Source organism: Procambarus clarkii, chromosome 53 (genome assembly GCF_040958095.1).
Source record: "Procambarus clarkii isolate CNS0578487 chromosome 53, FALCON_Pclarkii_2.0, whole genome shotgun sequence".
NCBI lineage: Eukaryota > Metazoa > Arthropoda > Malacostraca > Decapoda > Cambaridae > Procambarus > Procambarus clarkii.
In genome coordinates this window covers 11,088,808-11,105,338 of record NC_091202.1, presented here as the reverse complement: position 1 = coordinate 11,105,338, position 16,531 = coordinate 11,088,808, and the positions used below count along the sequence as shown (strand labels likewise).

Below are 16,531 nucleotides of genomic sequence, written 5' to 3'. Positions count from 1 at the left end.
GACTTTACTTGATTGCAACCCATTGATCCATTGGCCAATTCATACTGACTGCAATTTTAGAGAAATGTGAAAAGAAAACCTCAGGGTCCTCCTCATTGAACTTGGGTAACTCTATGTACTTATTTATTCTAATGGGATTACTATCATTACTATTAGGAATATTGCTAGTATTACTATACCCAGCTGCCAAACGCTGTGACTCAAGTCTGTTGTTAGCCTCAGCCATTTGTTTTTGAATTTCTAACTGCCTAGTTTGTTCTTCTGCTTGTTGCTTCTTTGTTGCTTCCTACTGCAACTGAGCTACTAACCTACTATTTTGTGCCTCAATCTCTAAACGTCGAGTTTCAAGCTCTCTGTTGAGCTTCAACCTCTAATAGTTTGTTGGTTTATAGCTTCAATCTCTCTTTGTTGAGCTTCAGCCTCTAATATTTTCTGTTGGTTTTGAGCTTCAGCCTCTAATATTTTCTGTTGCCTTTCAAACTCACATTCTTTCTCTCGAGCTTCAAGCTTAGCATGTGCTGCTTGCGCTTCTAACTCAAGCCGCCTTAAAGCAATTTGCTCACTTGTCTCCTCTTTGACCTCATCTAGAAATTCTTCCCCTAACTCACTATTTTCTACTAAATGGGTTACTATGACTCAGAATTTGTGCCTTATTCATTTTATTGTTGGCTGTTAATTCTAGCTTATTTGCCATATTTATTAAGGCAGACTTTCTTAGGCTTTTAATTCCCTCAAAGTCTGGATTAGCCAACGACAACTCCACTTGATCCTCCATTGTTAACTAACACTTGGCACTTTACTGACTAAAATATTTAAACAGAATGGCACGGCACTACACACTTCACTTTAAATTGACACGACACTGAAAATTTGTATGGCCTCTCTGCACAAACAAAAATTAGGATGACTTGCCTTCAAAATCGTGAAGCGTAGGTTACTAGTTACACAGGACGACTCTGGCATGATATACTGCAAGTTTCTTAAAGCACACAGATTCCTAGGAAGGCAACGTTAGATTAGCAAAGTTTTTAAATGTATGTGGGAACAATCTCCCGGAACAGGCCCCCAAAATATGTAACGTACCTGTATGTACGGCTCGTTGTACTTAGAGACAAGAAATTAACGGTCTAGGGACATGAATATGACTCTGTATATAAACACGTGCAACCAGGGTAACCTCGTAGATACGTACATACAATATAATTAAAAGAAATACCCCAGGAAAAAATATCACCCATATATATAAACTATTTTAATTAAAATAAAAATTGGGTATTTATAATTAACATACTATTTCACTTCAAGTACCTGTATAACAGTAAGCAGAATGGCTCATTCAGATATATGAACTAAGACGTATGTATCGCCAGATAATTATACTACTGTACTAATAAAAACAGAAATAAGTACACAGAACAGACACTTGTCAGACAAGTTGACCCTACGCTCGTCTCCCAGTTACTGAGCTACGTGGCGTCAGGACACCCCCCACATTTGCTCCCTCCGCCTCATCCAGGATGAGGGATGGTAAATAAGGACTTTATAATATTTACAACTAATTGAACAACTACTTGTTCTGAAAACACATAATGAAAATAAAATATAATGGTTACTTTCAAAATATATAAGTTACAATGCCACCTGCTTAATTACAGTAATTTAGCAAATATATGAATATTAAAAAGTGACATCTGGAACTCCCATAACTGAACAGGTCCAGCAATTCTAATTTCCCGAATCTAACGGGTATTAGACGTGTGAAAAACCAACCGCGCCTCTGTCTCACTGATATTGCCACACCACACGATAATTTACAAAAATATAATATATATACATATACAGGTAATGATGAAATGGTACAAAATAAGTTTATTTAAATTTATATACGTATCCAGCTAGGAATACGTAACAGGGGGTTTGTCACGAAGTCCCTTTTCTCCAGATGTGTTACTATGTTTTTTCTCACGATCTTCTCCATCACCTTGCATGCTATACAAGTTAAGGACACTGGCCTGTAGTTCAGTTCCTTTTGTCTGTCACCCTTCTTGTTATTTGGGACTACATTAGCCGTCTTCCATATTTTTGGTAGGTCTCCCGTCTCCAGTGACCTACTATACACTATGGAGAGTGGCAAGCAAAGTGCTTCTGCACACTCTTTCAATACCCATGGTGAGATTCTGTCCGGATCATCAGTCTTTCTCGTATCCAGATCCAACAGATGCCTCTCAGTTTCATCCAACAGAAGCTGACGTGGGGAGCCCCGTCGGTTCCCTGAAGCTATCTGAACTGATATACAGTAATGCTATATTGTTGGGATCATCAATTACCGAGTTCTTAACCCTACCGGGACCATGAGCCAGAACCTGGTCTCCTCAGAGAGGTGCAGGGAGCAATGGCCAATGAGCACCTTACATTTAAAGCACGTCATACTTGCCATCAACCAGGGAAGGCCCCAGAAAAGGAAGATAGGTGAATTAAAACAGACCACTGTCTGGTTAAAATATGCAAGCTACATCCTCAAAATAGCAAATTAACTCCCACAAAAAGAAAACAAACAAACAAACAAGCAACACTTCATTCAACTAGCCCTCTTGGGGAGGGGGGGGGTGGGGTGTAGTTTGCAGCGCACCACTACAGTTCTTGAACTGATATGCTGGCGGCTGGACGTCACCTTTGGCCTAGGTTTCCTGTTGTGGATTTTTGCCGTGTGGCTGTTCCTGCATGTGTTGTGTGTTTGTCAGGTGTATTAGTGTACTGGAGCTGCACACACCTAGGGAACCCTTCTTTAGGTGCACCGTAAGTACTGCCCTTATGTTTCAGGGTTATCTTCCCTGTGGCTTTCGGGAATTTCTCCCCATTAGAGGGCTTCCTCATTTGGAGCTGTTCTCACCTGTGGTGTAGGCGGGGTCTCGGGCTTTCTGTCTTCCCCCAGGTTGGGGATGTTTGTTGCTGGTGGGGCGCACTACGGCTGGCACAGCTTGCATTACTATCACGCAACTGACGATGTTTCTCTGGTTGCTTGTTTGCTCATTGTAGGATTTCGTTTTTTTTCTTTTTTGGGTTGCCCCTGAGGTTTCATGATTGCTACTTGCAGTCGTTCAGCCTGCTACGGACAGGGTTTACTGGCTTGGCTGGCCCTATGCCTGGGCTTCCCGTTGGGCTTATTCCCTCAATGGGCCCTGGAAAACCCATGGGCTCGGTTGTGCCATGGTTACTTCTTCCGAGCTCACTCTCACCTTGTGCAATTTTGCAGGTTGCTCGTCGCCCTTGCCTCAGGGCGACTATCGTCCATTCTGCCTCTGCCTTGCTGCCTGTTGGGTTGGGTGACACCTTTGACCCAGAGTTCTGTGGATCATCTCGCTCCTCCCTTCTCTATTGTTCAGAGGGATCGGGCAGCTGCTGCATTGCATGTACAGTTTTCTCTTGCAACAGTACAGGTTGGTTGCCCGTTTGGGAGCCCCGGAGCTGCCGCACTTGGTTCTTCGGATTTCGTTTTGGGGTCGTTGGTCGTTTCGGCCTTGGTTCAGTCTGTGCCTCCTCTTCCTTCTCAGGTGGGCATGGTTTACCCTGCTCCTCCTTCTCTGCTTCATGCTTCCAAATGTCTGAGGGTTTCGGAGTCGGGGTGGGGTTTGGCTCTGGCGGCTTTGGGTGTTGCCCCTTCCGATGCAGGCATGGAGATGGTTGAGCCTCTCTTTCCTGCCAAGGCTTCAGAGTTGATCCAGTAGACTCCCTTCTTTGAAGCCTTTCTTCTGGGGCGGTGGATGTGGATGAGGGTTCTGCCCCGTGGCCTTTGTTGATCGTTTCTGGGGCTTGGGAAGGAGTCCGCTTGGAGCTCTAGGGTTCCTGTTGACCTCGCTTGGGCCCTTGTGCGCTCTGCTCAGGGGCTTCTTCTGCACAGGGGCTTCTACTGTACAGGAGGGGGTTTTCATACCCTCCTTTCCCTTATGCAGCTTCCTCCTAGGTTCATTTCCTGGGGGGCCTTTGGGTTCCTCGGATTTGTCCATTTGGAGGTTTTCTTCCTTTTGGATTTCCCCGGCAAAGGTTCAGGAGGCTTTCAGTGCTTGCCTCCTGTGAGACCTGGCTTAGGTTTTGGAGACCTTGGCTTAACGTCCGGTTTCCCTGGTCCCTGTTACCAGGGCTCTTGTTTCTCAGGTTGTCTGCACTCTAACCATTTAACCAGTCTAGCCATTAATTAACCGCAATTAAGTCTAGCCAGCCTGTGGTGTGCCCTCGTGCCTGTAATATTTGGTAGTTTCTCTTTAGGCTGTTTTTAATAATACAGTATGTCTTGGGACGATATTTGGGCACGGGGGTTTTAGAGGTCGAACAGGGTGCTGGCTGCTAGGTATCTCGGGACCGTCCCAATCCCTCCCCACAGAAAACCAGCATTGAATATAATGAAACGCCAATTTCTGGGCGAGTCCTGGAGGCTCCCTGGCATCCCTCCCTCCCTCCCTTTGGTCTGTGGCTTTCACAATTAAAGAACTGGATTGGTGGGGGTTGCCAGCTCACTGGGCCAGCTCCCGCTCTCCTCGTGGGATAGTGCTAATAAGCGGGGACCTAGTTGGATGACGTGTTGCTTGTTTGCTTTCTGCCTTAGGGAGTACTTTTAGTGTTTTGAGAAAATAGCTTGCATATTTTAACCAAACAGGGGTCTGTTTTGATTTGTCTACCTTTCTGGGCCCCTTCCCTGGTTGGTGGCAAGTATGACATACTGTACTTTAAATGTAAAGTGCTCATTGGCCATTGTTTCCTGCGCCTCTCTGACGGGGGCCAGGTTCTGGCTTGTGGTCCCCGGTAGGTTTAATAACTGTGACTGATAACCCTCAAATAATAAAGCACTATTTCAGTTCGAATAGCTTCAGGGAGCCTCTAGGGCTCACCCAAAAACTGGCATTTAATTACTGTACATTCAATGCTGGTTTTTCTGTGGAGAGCCCCTTTGGCTCCCCGGAGCTATTCTGAGATGATGTGTATACATTAGACTGTGGCAACAGTCAATCGAAGGAGATCCAAGCCTACCAGGGATCAGAGCCAGAAACTAGCCCCCTCAAGAGAGGCACAAGTAGCAATGGCCTAAAGACACCCCCATGTAATTGAAAGCAGTCTGTCAGCCATCTACCAGGTCAGGCACCCAGAAAGATAGGAATTTCAAAACAAACTATTGCTGGCCAAAAAATTGCAAAGCGAAAGCTGAAAAAGCAAACAGAACTCCCCAATCAAAAACCGGGAAACAAACATGACGTCACCACAACCCCCCCCCCCCTTCCTCTTCCCAGGAGGGGGACGGAGGGGTCCCAGACCTCCATGCCGGCAACTCTCCCTAGTTCAAAGACTGTTGTGATGGTGAACGGTCGATCGCTCTGGCTCCACTCTTTGTGCAGTGTTGTTGCTTTGTATTGGTGGTGTGTGAGCCAGGAGTAACATAAGAGTACTGGGACTGCATGCACCTAGAGCTTCCTTCCCTAGGTGCCCTGTAAGTACTGCCTTTGTGGCTTCAGGGTTATCTTCCATGAGCCGTTCAGGAGCAGCTACCTCCTTGTGGTTCTGTTGTTGCTCAGTGATTGCCCGCCCTTGGGGGTTCAGCTGGGGTGGTTCTTACTCCTGTTTTCCCTTGGGCAGGAGGTAGTTTTGTCACTGGCTGGGGCGCGAGGTACTGTGCAGCTGTCAGATATACACATAGCGACCGGTTCTGTTCACCTGGGGACATGCTTTTGCGGGTTTTTTCTCTTGTTTTTGTTTTGTTTTGCCTGGCGGGGGTCTGCCAGGTGTGGCGGTAGAACCACTAGAAGGTTTTTGGTGGCCCTCCACTAGGTCCCCGTGTTTGCACACGTCACAGGGATTCAGCGTTTAGATTGTTTGCTTGGTATCTCTGGGATAACCGGTTAGCAGTACCTCGCCTGGGCTTCCCTTAGCAGTCAGCCTAAGGGCCCTGGAAACCCCCACTGGGGCTCAGTGGTCCAATTTAGGAGACCTCTGAGTTCCACCTCTCCTTGTGCGAGTTTGAAGGTTGTTTTGTCCCTCTGTCTCAGGGTGACACTCACTGTCTACCTCCGCCTTGCTGCCTGTTGGGGTCTGTGACACCTATGACCCGGAGTCCTGCGAGTGGTGTTCTTTGCTTGTTCTCCAACTCGCCCAGTCCACTGAGACTGATATTTGGGTGCAGGCAGCTTTAGCATTGCATGCGTGGTTTCAGTTGCAGCAATGTGCGAGGGTGGTTGCATTTCCGGACACCCCGTTAAATTATACTGGTAGTGAGACTTAGGCGGCTTCGGGGCTTGCCCCTTCCGGATTGGCGGCGGAGACATTCAAGCCTGGTCCTCCTGCCGGCGATTTTGGGCCATGCCAGTGGGCCCCCTTCATTCCTGCTTTTCCGGTGGCCTCTGCTTTTTCTCCAAAGGCAGAGGGTTTGGAGGACGGCTCGGTCCCGGGTCCTGACGTAGAGGATTCCGGGGCTGAGGAGTTGACTTGGGGGCCCTGGGTCTCACTGGTCCCAGCTTGGGTGTTTGGTACCCTCGGTGCGGGGCTTGTTGTTACAGGGGGAGGGGTTTTCCTATTCCCCTCCCTGTATGATTTTGTTAAGAGTTAGACTCCTCCCCAGGTTCGGTTCCGAGTACCCTTGGGTTCTTCGGTTCCCTCCTGGAGGTTTTTAGCTTCCCGCATCCCATCGAGGAAGGTGTGAGAGGCCCCTTGCGGCTTACTTCCTGCAAGACCTGGATTACGCCTTGATGTTGAAGTCTTCTTCTTTTTGAGTTTGGCCCCTCTTTTTCCTTATTGGGTGTGTTAAAAGGTGCCGGAGTCTTCCTGGCTGGCAGACTGCTTTTTCTTCGTGGGGGGGCTTGGCATTCGTCCTGTCGGACTGCACACTTGAGTGGCAAGAGTTGCCTACGGTTGTTCAAGTTTTCCTGGGGGTGAGTTGGAGCACCTCGAGGCGTGCTTGTTCGCCCCCGTCCTTCCTTGTGATGTCGGCCAGGTGCGGCTTCACGTGCAGATTCCCTCCCTTTCGGCATCCCTGGTGGCTGAGGATTTGTGCCCCCATGGTCACTTGGCTTCGGTCTTGCATTTCTTTTCCTTGCTGGAGCTGTCTTCGGACTGGCTCGTGCTGAGTGTGGAGAAGCTGGGTTCAAGGCCAGGGTCCGGTGGGCTTGCTTCGGCAGCTCGGGTGCTGGCTGCTTTGGTGAAGTTGTGTGCGCCGTTTCTGAGGGAGGCGGTGTCAGTTCTTCGCTTATCGCCTCGCATGCTGACTGGCAGTGTTTGTCCAAATTTTGGAATTGTTTTGGGCCCTGGCTCTTAGATTTTCATCCCCTTTTTGTCCGTTGCTGTTTGCAGAGTCTGCGGTGGTGCATTTTCTGCAAGCGGCATCGTTTAGTTGACGGCTTTTGTCAGACTTGTAGGTTCTCTGGGGAGGGGGGCCATGGAGGTCTCGGGGTTCCTTCAGTCGTCGTAAGCCAGTAGTGCCAGATTCAAGGCCGACACCACCTCTGGAGCCGTCGGCATCTGGTCGGCGCAGTGATCACTCTCAGCGTTGGTTGGGCTCTCGTAGGGGTTGTTGGCCCTTTTGTGGGTTGCCCCATTGATAAGGCGATAGGGAAGGGAGGCTCGTGCTGTTTGCTCTTGCCTAGTCCCATGATTCGTGGGAATTTCGAGTCGTTTCCTCCGGCCTGCGGTGGAGTTGGGTCACTTCTCCTCCTTTAGGGGGGATCGGGGCTGGCAGGGCAGGCCTCTTCTCCTGTGCTCTGTCAGGTCATCCGGGAGTGGCTCTGTCAGGTCATAAAGGAGTGGATTCGCTTGGTTGTGGTCAAAACGACAACGTCCCTCAGGTGGGTTTCCCACCTGTTTTCAGTTTTGAAACTCGACTGTGTGGATCTGCAATTTATACTGGACTTGTTTAGTCTGAATCCCTGGGTCTTTTGCTCCTCTTTTCGGATGACCACTCTCTCAGGTCCGGCTGCTTTTGGCGCCGGGTGCCTGGATGGTGTGTCTGGACCTCCGGGACGAGTATTGGCACGTCCCGATTCATCCGGGGTTCAGGGACTGGCTCGGTTATGGCATGGCGCAACAAGCTTACCACTTTCGTTGCCTTCCATTCGGCTTGAATCTGGCACCTTGAGTGTTCACACGCCTTACCCGGGTCGTGGTGACCTGTTTGCTTCTGTTAGTGGTTCGGGTTCTGGCTTACCTCGACTCTTACCTGGCTCCCAGCCAGTCCGTGTTGTCTGCTCGCCAGGGATATGGTTCTTTCCCAGCACGCCAGGTTCGGGTTGTTGGTGAACTGGACTAAGTCCCATTTGGTTCCCTCTCAGGTTCGGATTTGGCTGGGTCTTGTGCGGGACTCTCGGACTGCTTCCTTGTCTCTCCCTCCTGCGATGCTGTTGTGGCTGCTGTCCCGCCTCCGGCTGTTTTTGGAGGGCACCCGGGTCACACGTCGAATTTTCGAGTTGCTGTGCGTGAGCCTGAACTTCGCTATTCTGATTTACCCATCGGGTCGAATCTGGTTCCGCAGCTCTTGCGATCGATGGCTTTGGATCCCGGGAGTCTTGTGTCAGCTGTTGCGTTGCCGGCTTCCTCTGCATGTTTTTCGGGGTTCTGTGCCGTGGCGCCTCCCCGAGCCCTCGCTTGATGTGTTCACGGATGCCTCGTCTCTTGGCTGGGGTTTTGTGACAAGTGCTTACCAGGCTGGGCAGAGTCGGTGGGATCCGTCCTTCCGTCAAGCTCACAGCACGGCACGGTAGTTTGCGGCGGTGTGGCATTCACTTCAGAGGATTCGGGTCGCTCGAGGAGCAACGATCCGGATCCATTCGGACTGCTCCCCAGTGGTTCATTGCCTGAACTGCGGGTGTTCGATGCAGTCCTTGGTTCTTTGGGGCTGGTCGCTTCGGATGACTCGTCTGCTGAGTTCTTGGGGTTTGGCTCTCCTGGCGGTTCATGTTCAGGGGGGTGTCAAACGTCCTGGCGGACAGCCCGTCTCGGTTCATTCCCCTTTTGGAATGGATGGCGGAATGGACGGTCGATGCTGACTCGTTCAGTTGGCATTGCCGGACATAAGAGTGCCCAGAGGTGGACCTCTTCGCATCGGCGTAGTCGAGGCGTCTTCCAGTTCATGTGGTGCCCTTCCCAGACTGCGAGGCCGTCGGGGTTGATGCCTTTCAGCTGGACTGGTAGAGATGGAATTACTTGTACCTTGTCCTACCGGTTCGGTTGTTGCTCTGGATCCTGGCTCGGTTGGAGTCTTACTAGGGGAGAGTCGTCCTGTTGGCTCGTTGGTGGCCGGCCCAGCCTTGGTTTCAGGTGCTTCTTGCTCGATGTCCGAACTCGAGGGTCTTTCCACGGCTCCGCCTCTTTCAGCAGATCTTTTCGGTTTGGTTCGTGGCTGGTTCGATCTTCTCCTCCACTCTTCGCGTCTGGTCTTTTTGACACGGGTGTATCACCACTTGTTTGGTGATCGGGTGGCTTCGTTAATGGTGTCCCACCTGCGAGTTTTGTCTAGACGGCAGTACTGTATGGAATTTCCTGGTAGTCCTTCGGCTTTTTTTGTCTTCGTAGGTTGTCTTCGATTTCTGATCGGGTTGTTTTGTCCTTTCTCTCTTGGTTGTTTCAGGACTGTCATATAGATGCAAAATACTGTCACCTTGTATCGTGTGGTGCTGGCGGAGTCGCTGCAGCTTGCATTTGGAGGTGGATGTCACTTCTGCTCCATTCCACAAGCTTTCTCGGGCGTTGTTTCACCCCGGCCTGCTCATGCGCCACCTGAGCCGTCCTGGTCATTGGACGGGGTGCTCTCTTCTCTCTTCTCGGTTTGTGGTGGCCCCCTCGGTTCAGGACTGTTTTTCTAAGGATCTTTTCTTGTTGACATTGGCCTCTGGGGGTCGGGTTGGGGAGCTTCATGCTCTCCTCTGGCACAGGGGTTTCTGCTCTTTCGGTCCTGGTGGTCGTTTCATTCGTTTGCAGCCTTCCCCTTCTTTTCTGGCGAAGAATGAGTGCTGCTTTCCGAAGGTGTCCTTGGGTTGTTGATGCTTGGTTGGTTCGGCCGGGGGTGATCATGTTTTTGTGTGTGGCTCTTCGTCGTTAATTGCACGCCACAGCCTCTGTGGCAGAGGATGCGCTTTGGGTTGACCCTGTTTCCCTTAGGATTATTCGGTCCTGCCAGCCTGCGGTCTATCCCCGTGCCCGCGCCTTTCGTAAGTTCGGCATTCGGCTGCTGTTTTGGTAATACACTATGTCCTGGCCTATCTTCGGGCACGGGGCTTTTGGAGGTTGATGAGGGTCCTGGTTGCGCGTTGCCTTGTTAATGTTCTTCTCGGGCGGTGTATAGTCTTGGGTCGCAGGTTGCGACCAGTTGTCTTGTCTTTTGAGTAGAGGAGCGAGTGACGACCACTTCTCAGGCGAGTCCCTTTTTTCCTTATCTTTGGTTAGGTAGCTCCGGGGAGCCAAAGGGGCTCTCCACAGAAAACCAGTGTTGAATGTAAAGAAATACTATTTTCTGGGTGAGACCCGGAGGCTCCATGGCATCCCTCCCTCCTTCCGGACGTTTTTTTTTTTTTTTGCGTTTTTGATACTCGGCCTCTGAACTGGGGAGAGTTGCTGGCGTGGAGGTCTGGGATCCTCCCCCCTTGTCCCCCTCCCGGGGAGGTGGGGGTTGCGCAGATGGATGTGCGGCAGTTGTGGTGACGTCATGTTTGTTTCCCAGTTTTTGATTTGGGGAGTTCCGTTTGCTTTTTCGGCTTTCGGTTTGCAATTTTTTTGGCCGGCAGTAGTTTGTTTTGAAATTCCTACATTTCTGGGTGCCTGACCTGGTAGACGGCAGACAAAGACTGCTTCCAATTACACGGGGGTGTCTTTAGGCCATTGCTCTTCGTCCCACTCTTGAAGGGGCCAGGTTCTGGCTCTGGTCCCCAGTAGGCTTAGAACTCCTTCGATTGACTGTTGCCACAGTCTAATATATACACATCAGCCCGGTATAGCTCCAGGGAGCCTCCGGGTCTCACCCAGAAAATGGCATTTGATTACATTCAATGCTGGTTTTTCCTTTGCAATATCCAGCTCAGAGATCAGGGCTCCTGGCAAGCTGTATGTGGGCTGTAATATTGCTTTTACAATTGCCTCCCTGGCTGTTCTGGCTGGGCATTCTTTGCACTCTTTAGTATCCCTTGTTTACTGCTTTGCAGAGCAGGCGAGTCCTTCCTCACCTCATTTGATATTGCCTCAATTAATAAATCACTTTTTATGGCCTGCTGGGCCACCCGCAACGCAGGGTAGGCCGGGTGTTGAAGTGAGCGCACAACCACACTTCAGTGTTTATACACTTTATAGTTTCTCACCTTAATTTTTGTGCTAAGCCATTTATTTTGGTATCAAATTAGTGCAAGATGTTGGCACACATTTTAAAACAAGTCCCATAATAATAAGAAAAAAAATGGAATTTTTACAAATATTTGGGGGATTGTGAATGGCATAAACGTCGTCTCCCAAATTACGTGTATTGGTTTAAGGACTGCAATAATGTTAGCCCCCAACCAAAGTGCTTACCTTTGTCAGCAAACAAATACAATTCAATCTTAGAAATAAGACATTTGATCAATATCAAAGCACTTTTCTGAACAGAATCGTTTTATTTGTACTTTTGCACTCTTCCCCCCACATCATCTATCTCCCATGTACATATGTTCATTATTTTTGAATCGGCGTATGTGGTGTGGTCTGGATCTGGGAACCCTAAGGTGTGTATAATTCTGCTGCCGCCTGGTGGTGGTTAGCATAGATGGTAAACTAGGAAGAGACGTATTTAGTTAAAATATTTTAGCTGTCACTGGCAACTTCAATGACCGTGCAAGGAAGTTTGAAAAGTTTCTAATGGTTGGTGATTAGTATGCTGCATCCTGTCTAATTGTGCTATATACAGTGTTTTCTTTAATTTGTTTTCTGTTGTACAGTACTTGTAAATTTTAATTTGGAATGTAGCTGAAAAACCTGGATAAAAAAATAATAAAAAATTCTCCCACCAGCGTACCTCCAGTGTCGAGCTGTGCTGGCTCAAAGACTTCCAAAAATATGAGGGATGCTGAAGGTGGGAAGAAAGATGATGATGGGAGGAGTAAAGATCATTTGAATAGAGCATCATCATCTACAATGCTTACTGTTCCAACTTCCACCAGGAGGTCAAGGTCAGCCATTGTCTAATTTACTGTATTTTTTGTATATATATAAAGTACTATACAGTATCCACTCAATATAATGGCCTATATGGGGCTGTATTCTGGTCATTCTTGATCGTTGCTAATTCCATTAGTATTACAATGTTGGTTTTTTACTCGTATTCGGGATGGCAGCAGGATGAATGGTGGGTGGGCTGGCTGGCTAGGTCAATGGCCAGCCTGTTCTCACGAATGTTCCAAACGTCAAGAAACTGTCGTACTGAAGTGCCCTATCCTAACCTACCAGACCCATGAACAGAAAATGGGACATTGTCAATTTTTCAAGTTGCTATTATTTTCTTGCATAACAGTTTTTGTCCTTGGGTAAAGTATATAGCACGTTGCATCTTGATGTAAAGAAGACAGGTTGCATTGGCCGACACATTGGCTGGCTGTAAGTGTGGGCAGACAGGTGGGATGGATGATGGCAGGTAGGATGGATGATGGCAAGTGGGGGCAGGCAGGCAGGTGGGATGGATGATGGCAGGTAGGGGGGGGCAGGCAGGTGGGATGGATGATGGCAGGTAGGATGGATGATGGCAAGTGGGGGCAGGCAGGCAGGTGGGATGGATGATGGCAGGTAGGGGGAAGGGCAGGCAGGTGGGATGGATGATGGCAGGTGGGGGGGGCAGGCAGATGGGATGGATGGTGGCAGGTGGGGGGGGCAGGCAGGCAGGTGGGATGGATGATGGCAGGTGGGGGGGGGGGGAGGCAGGCAGGTGGGATGGATGATGGGAGGTAGGATGGATGATGGCAAGTGGGGGCAGGCAGGCAGGTGGGATGGATGATGGCAGGTAGGGGGGGGGCAAGCAGGTAGGGGGGGGGGCAGGCAGGTGGGATGGATGATGGCAGGTAGGATGGATGATGGCAAGTGGGGGCAGGCAGGCAGGTGGGATGGATGATGGCAGGTAGGGGGGGGGGCAGGCAGGTGGGATGGATGATGGCAGGTGGGGGGGGGGGCAGGCAGATGGGATGGATGGTGGCAGGTGGGGGGGGGCAGGCAGGCAGGTGGGATGGATGGTGGCAGGTGGGGGGGGGGCAGGCAGGCAGGTGGGATGGATGATGGCAGGTGGGGGGGGGGAAAGGCAGGCAGGTGGGATGGATGATGGCAGGTGGGGGGGGGGGCAGGCAGGTGGGATGGATGATGGCAGGTAGGATGGATGATGGCAAGTGGGGGCAGGCAGGCAGGTGGGATGGATGGTGGCAGGTGGGGGGGGCAGGCAGGCAGGTGGGATGGATGATGGCAGGTGGGGGGGAGGCAGGCAGGTGGGATGGATGATGGCAGGTAGGGGGGGGGCAGGCAGGTGGGATGGATGATGGCAGGTAGGATGGATGATGGCAAGTGGGGGCAGGCAAGCAGGTGGGATGGATGATGGCAGGTAGGGGGGGGGGAGGCAGGTGGGATGGATGATGGCAGGTTGGGGGGGCAGGCAGGCAGGTGGGATGGATGATGGCAGGTGGGGGGGGAGGCAGGCAGGTGGGATGGATGATGGCAGGTGGGGGGGGAGGCAGGCAGGTGGGATGGATGATGGCAGGTGGGGGGGAGGCAGGCAGGTGGGATGGATGATGGCAAGTGGGGGCAGGCAGGCAGGTGGGATGGATGATGGCAGGGGGGGGGCAGGCAGGTGGGATGGATGGTGGCAGGTGGGGGGGGAGGCAGGCAGGTGGGATGGATGGTGGCAGGTGGGGGGGCAGGCAGGTGGGATGGATGATGGCAGGTGGGGGGGGCAGGCAGGTGGGATGGATGATGGCAGGTGGGGGGGGGGGCAGGCAGGTGGGATGGATGATGGCAGGTGGGGGGGGCAGGCAGGTGGGATGGATGATGGCAGGTGGGGGGGGGCAGGCAGGTGGGATGAATGGTGGCAGGTGGGGGGGGGCAGGCAGGTGGGATGGATGGTGGCAGGTGGGGGGGGGCAGGCAGGCAGGTGGGATGGATGGTGGCAGGTGGGGGGCAGGCATTTGGGATGGATGGTGGCAGGTGGGGGGGGCAGGCAGGTGGGATGGATGGTGGCAGGTGGGGGGGAGGCAGGCAGGTGGGATGGATGGTGGCTGGTGGGGGGGGGTAGGCAGGTGGGATGGATGGTGGCAGGAGGGGGGTGCAGGCAGGCAGGTGGGATGGATGGTGGCAGGTGGGGGGGGGGGCAGGCAGGTGGGATGGATGGTGGCAGGTGGGGGGGGGGGAGGCAGGCAGGTGGGGGGGGGGCAGGCAGGTGGGATGGATGGTGGCAGGTGGGGGGGGGGCAGGCAGGCAGGTGGGATGGATGGTGGCAGGTGGGGGGGGGAGGCAGGCAGGTGGGATGGATGGTGGCAGGTGGGGGGGGAGGCAGGCAGGTGGGATGGATGGTGGCAGGTGGGGGGGACAGGCAGACAGGTGGGATGGATGATGGCAGGTGGGGGGGGCAGGTGGGATGGATGGTGGCAGGTGGGGGGGCAGGCAGGCAGGTGGGATGGATGGTGGCAGGGGGGGACAGGCAGGCAGGTGGGATGGATGGTGGCAGGTGGGGGGGACAGGCAGACAGGTGGGATGGATGATGGCAGGTGGGGGGGGGGCAGGCAGGTGGGATGGATGGTGGCAGGTGGGGGGGACAGGCAGGCAGGTGGGATGGATGGTGGCAGGTGGGCAGGTGGGGGAGCAGACAGGCAGGTAGGATGGATGATGGCAGGTGGGGGGGGGACAGGCAGGCAGGTGGGATGGATGGTGGCAGGTGGGATGGATGGTGGCAGGTGGGCAGGTGGGGGGGGGCAGGTAGGTAGGTGGGGGGGCAGGCAGGCAGGTGGGATGGATGATGGCAGGTGGGGGGGGCAGGCAGGTGGGATGGATGATGGCAGGTGGGGGGGGCAGGCAGGTGGGATGGATGATGGCAGGTGGGGGGGGGCAGGCAGGTGGGATGGATGATGGCAGGTGGGGGGCAGGCAGGTGGGATGGATGATGGCAGGTGGGGGGGGGGGGCAGGCAGGCAGGTGGGATGGATGATGGCAGGTGGGGGGAGCAGGCAGGCAGGTGGGATGGTTGTTGGCAGGTGGGGGGGGGGCAGGCAGGCAGGTGGGATGGATGATGGCAGGTGGGGGCAGGCAGGCAGGTGGGATGGTTGGTGGCAGGTGGGGGGGGGGTGGCAGGCAGGTGGGATGGATGATGGCGGGGGGGAGGCAGGCAGGCAGGTGGAATGGATGATGGCAGGTGGGATGGTTGGTGGCAGGTGGGGGGGGTGGATGATGGCGGGGGGAGGGCAGGCAGGCAGGTGGGGGACAGGCAAGCAGGCAGGTGGGGGGCAGGCAAGCAGGCAGGTGGGGGGCAGGCAAGCAGGCAGGTGGGGGGCAGGCAAGCAGGCAGGTGGGGGCAGGCAGGCAGGTGGGATGGTTGGTGGCAGGCAGGCAGGTGCGATGGATGATGGCAGGTGGGGTGGATGTGTGTGTGTGTGTGTGTACTTACCTATTTGTGCTTGCAGGATCGAGCTTGGCTCTTGGATCCCGCCTTTCTAGCCATCGGTTGTTTGCAGCAATGACTCCTGTCCCATTTCCCTATCATACCTAATTTTAAAATTATGAATAGAGTTTGGTTCCACAACCTGTTCCCCCAAGTGCATTCCATTTTTCCACTACTCTCACGCTAAAAGAAAACTTCCTAACATCTCTGACTCATCTGAGTTTCCAGTTTCCACCCATGTCATCTCGTTCTGTTATTATTACGTGTGAACATTTCATCTATTTCCACTTTGTCAATTCCTCTGAGTATTTTATATGTTCCTATCACATCTCCTCTCTCCCTTCTTTTCTCTAGTGTTGTAAGGTTCAGTTCCCTCAGACGTTCTTCATATCCCATCCCTCGTAACTCTGGGACAAGCCTCGTCGCAAACCTCTGAACCTTCTCTAGTTTCCTTATGTGTTTCTTCAGGTGGGGGCTCCATGATAGCATGGCATACTCTAAGACTGGTCTCACATAGGCAGTGTAAAGCGCCCTAAAAGCCTCCTCACTTAGGTTTCTGAATGAAGTTCTAATTTTCGCCAGTGTAGAGTACGCTGCTGTCGTTATCCTATTTATATGTGCCTCAGGAGTTAGATTAGGTGTCACATCCACTCCCAGGTCTCTTTCTCAAATCGTTACAGGTAGGCTGTTCCCCTTCATTGTGTACTGTCCCTTTGGTTTCCTATCACCTGATCCTATTTCCATAACTTTACATTTACTGGTGTTAAACTCCAGTAGCCATTTCCCTGACCATCTCTGCAACCTGTTTAAGTCCTCTTGGAGGATCCTACAATCCTCGTCTGTCACAACTCTTCTCATTAATTTTGCGTCATCCGCAAACATTGACATGTATGATTCCACTCCTGTAAACATATCA

General features: G+C 52.3%; 1 protein-coding gene across 1 annotated transcript in view; it reads left to right on the top strand.

Moving 5' to 3' along the window:
• Positions 1-16,531, top strand: part of LOC123767096 (kinesin-like protein KIF14) — a 474,367-nt gene that overhangs the window by 20,560 nt on the left and 437,276 nt on the right. The window contains 1 exon segment of the mRNA XM_045756600.2: positions 12,003-12,161. Within this exon segment, the coding sequence (XP_045612556.2) occupies positions 12,003-12,161 (159 nt within the window).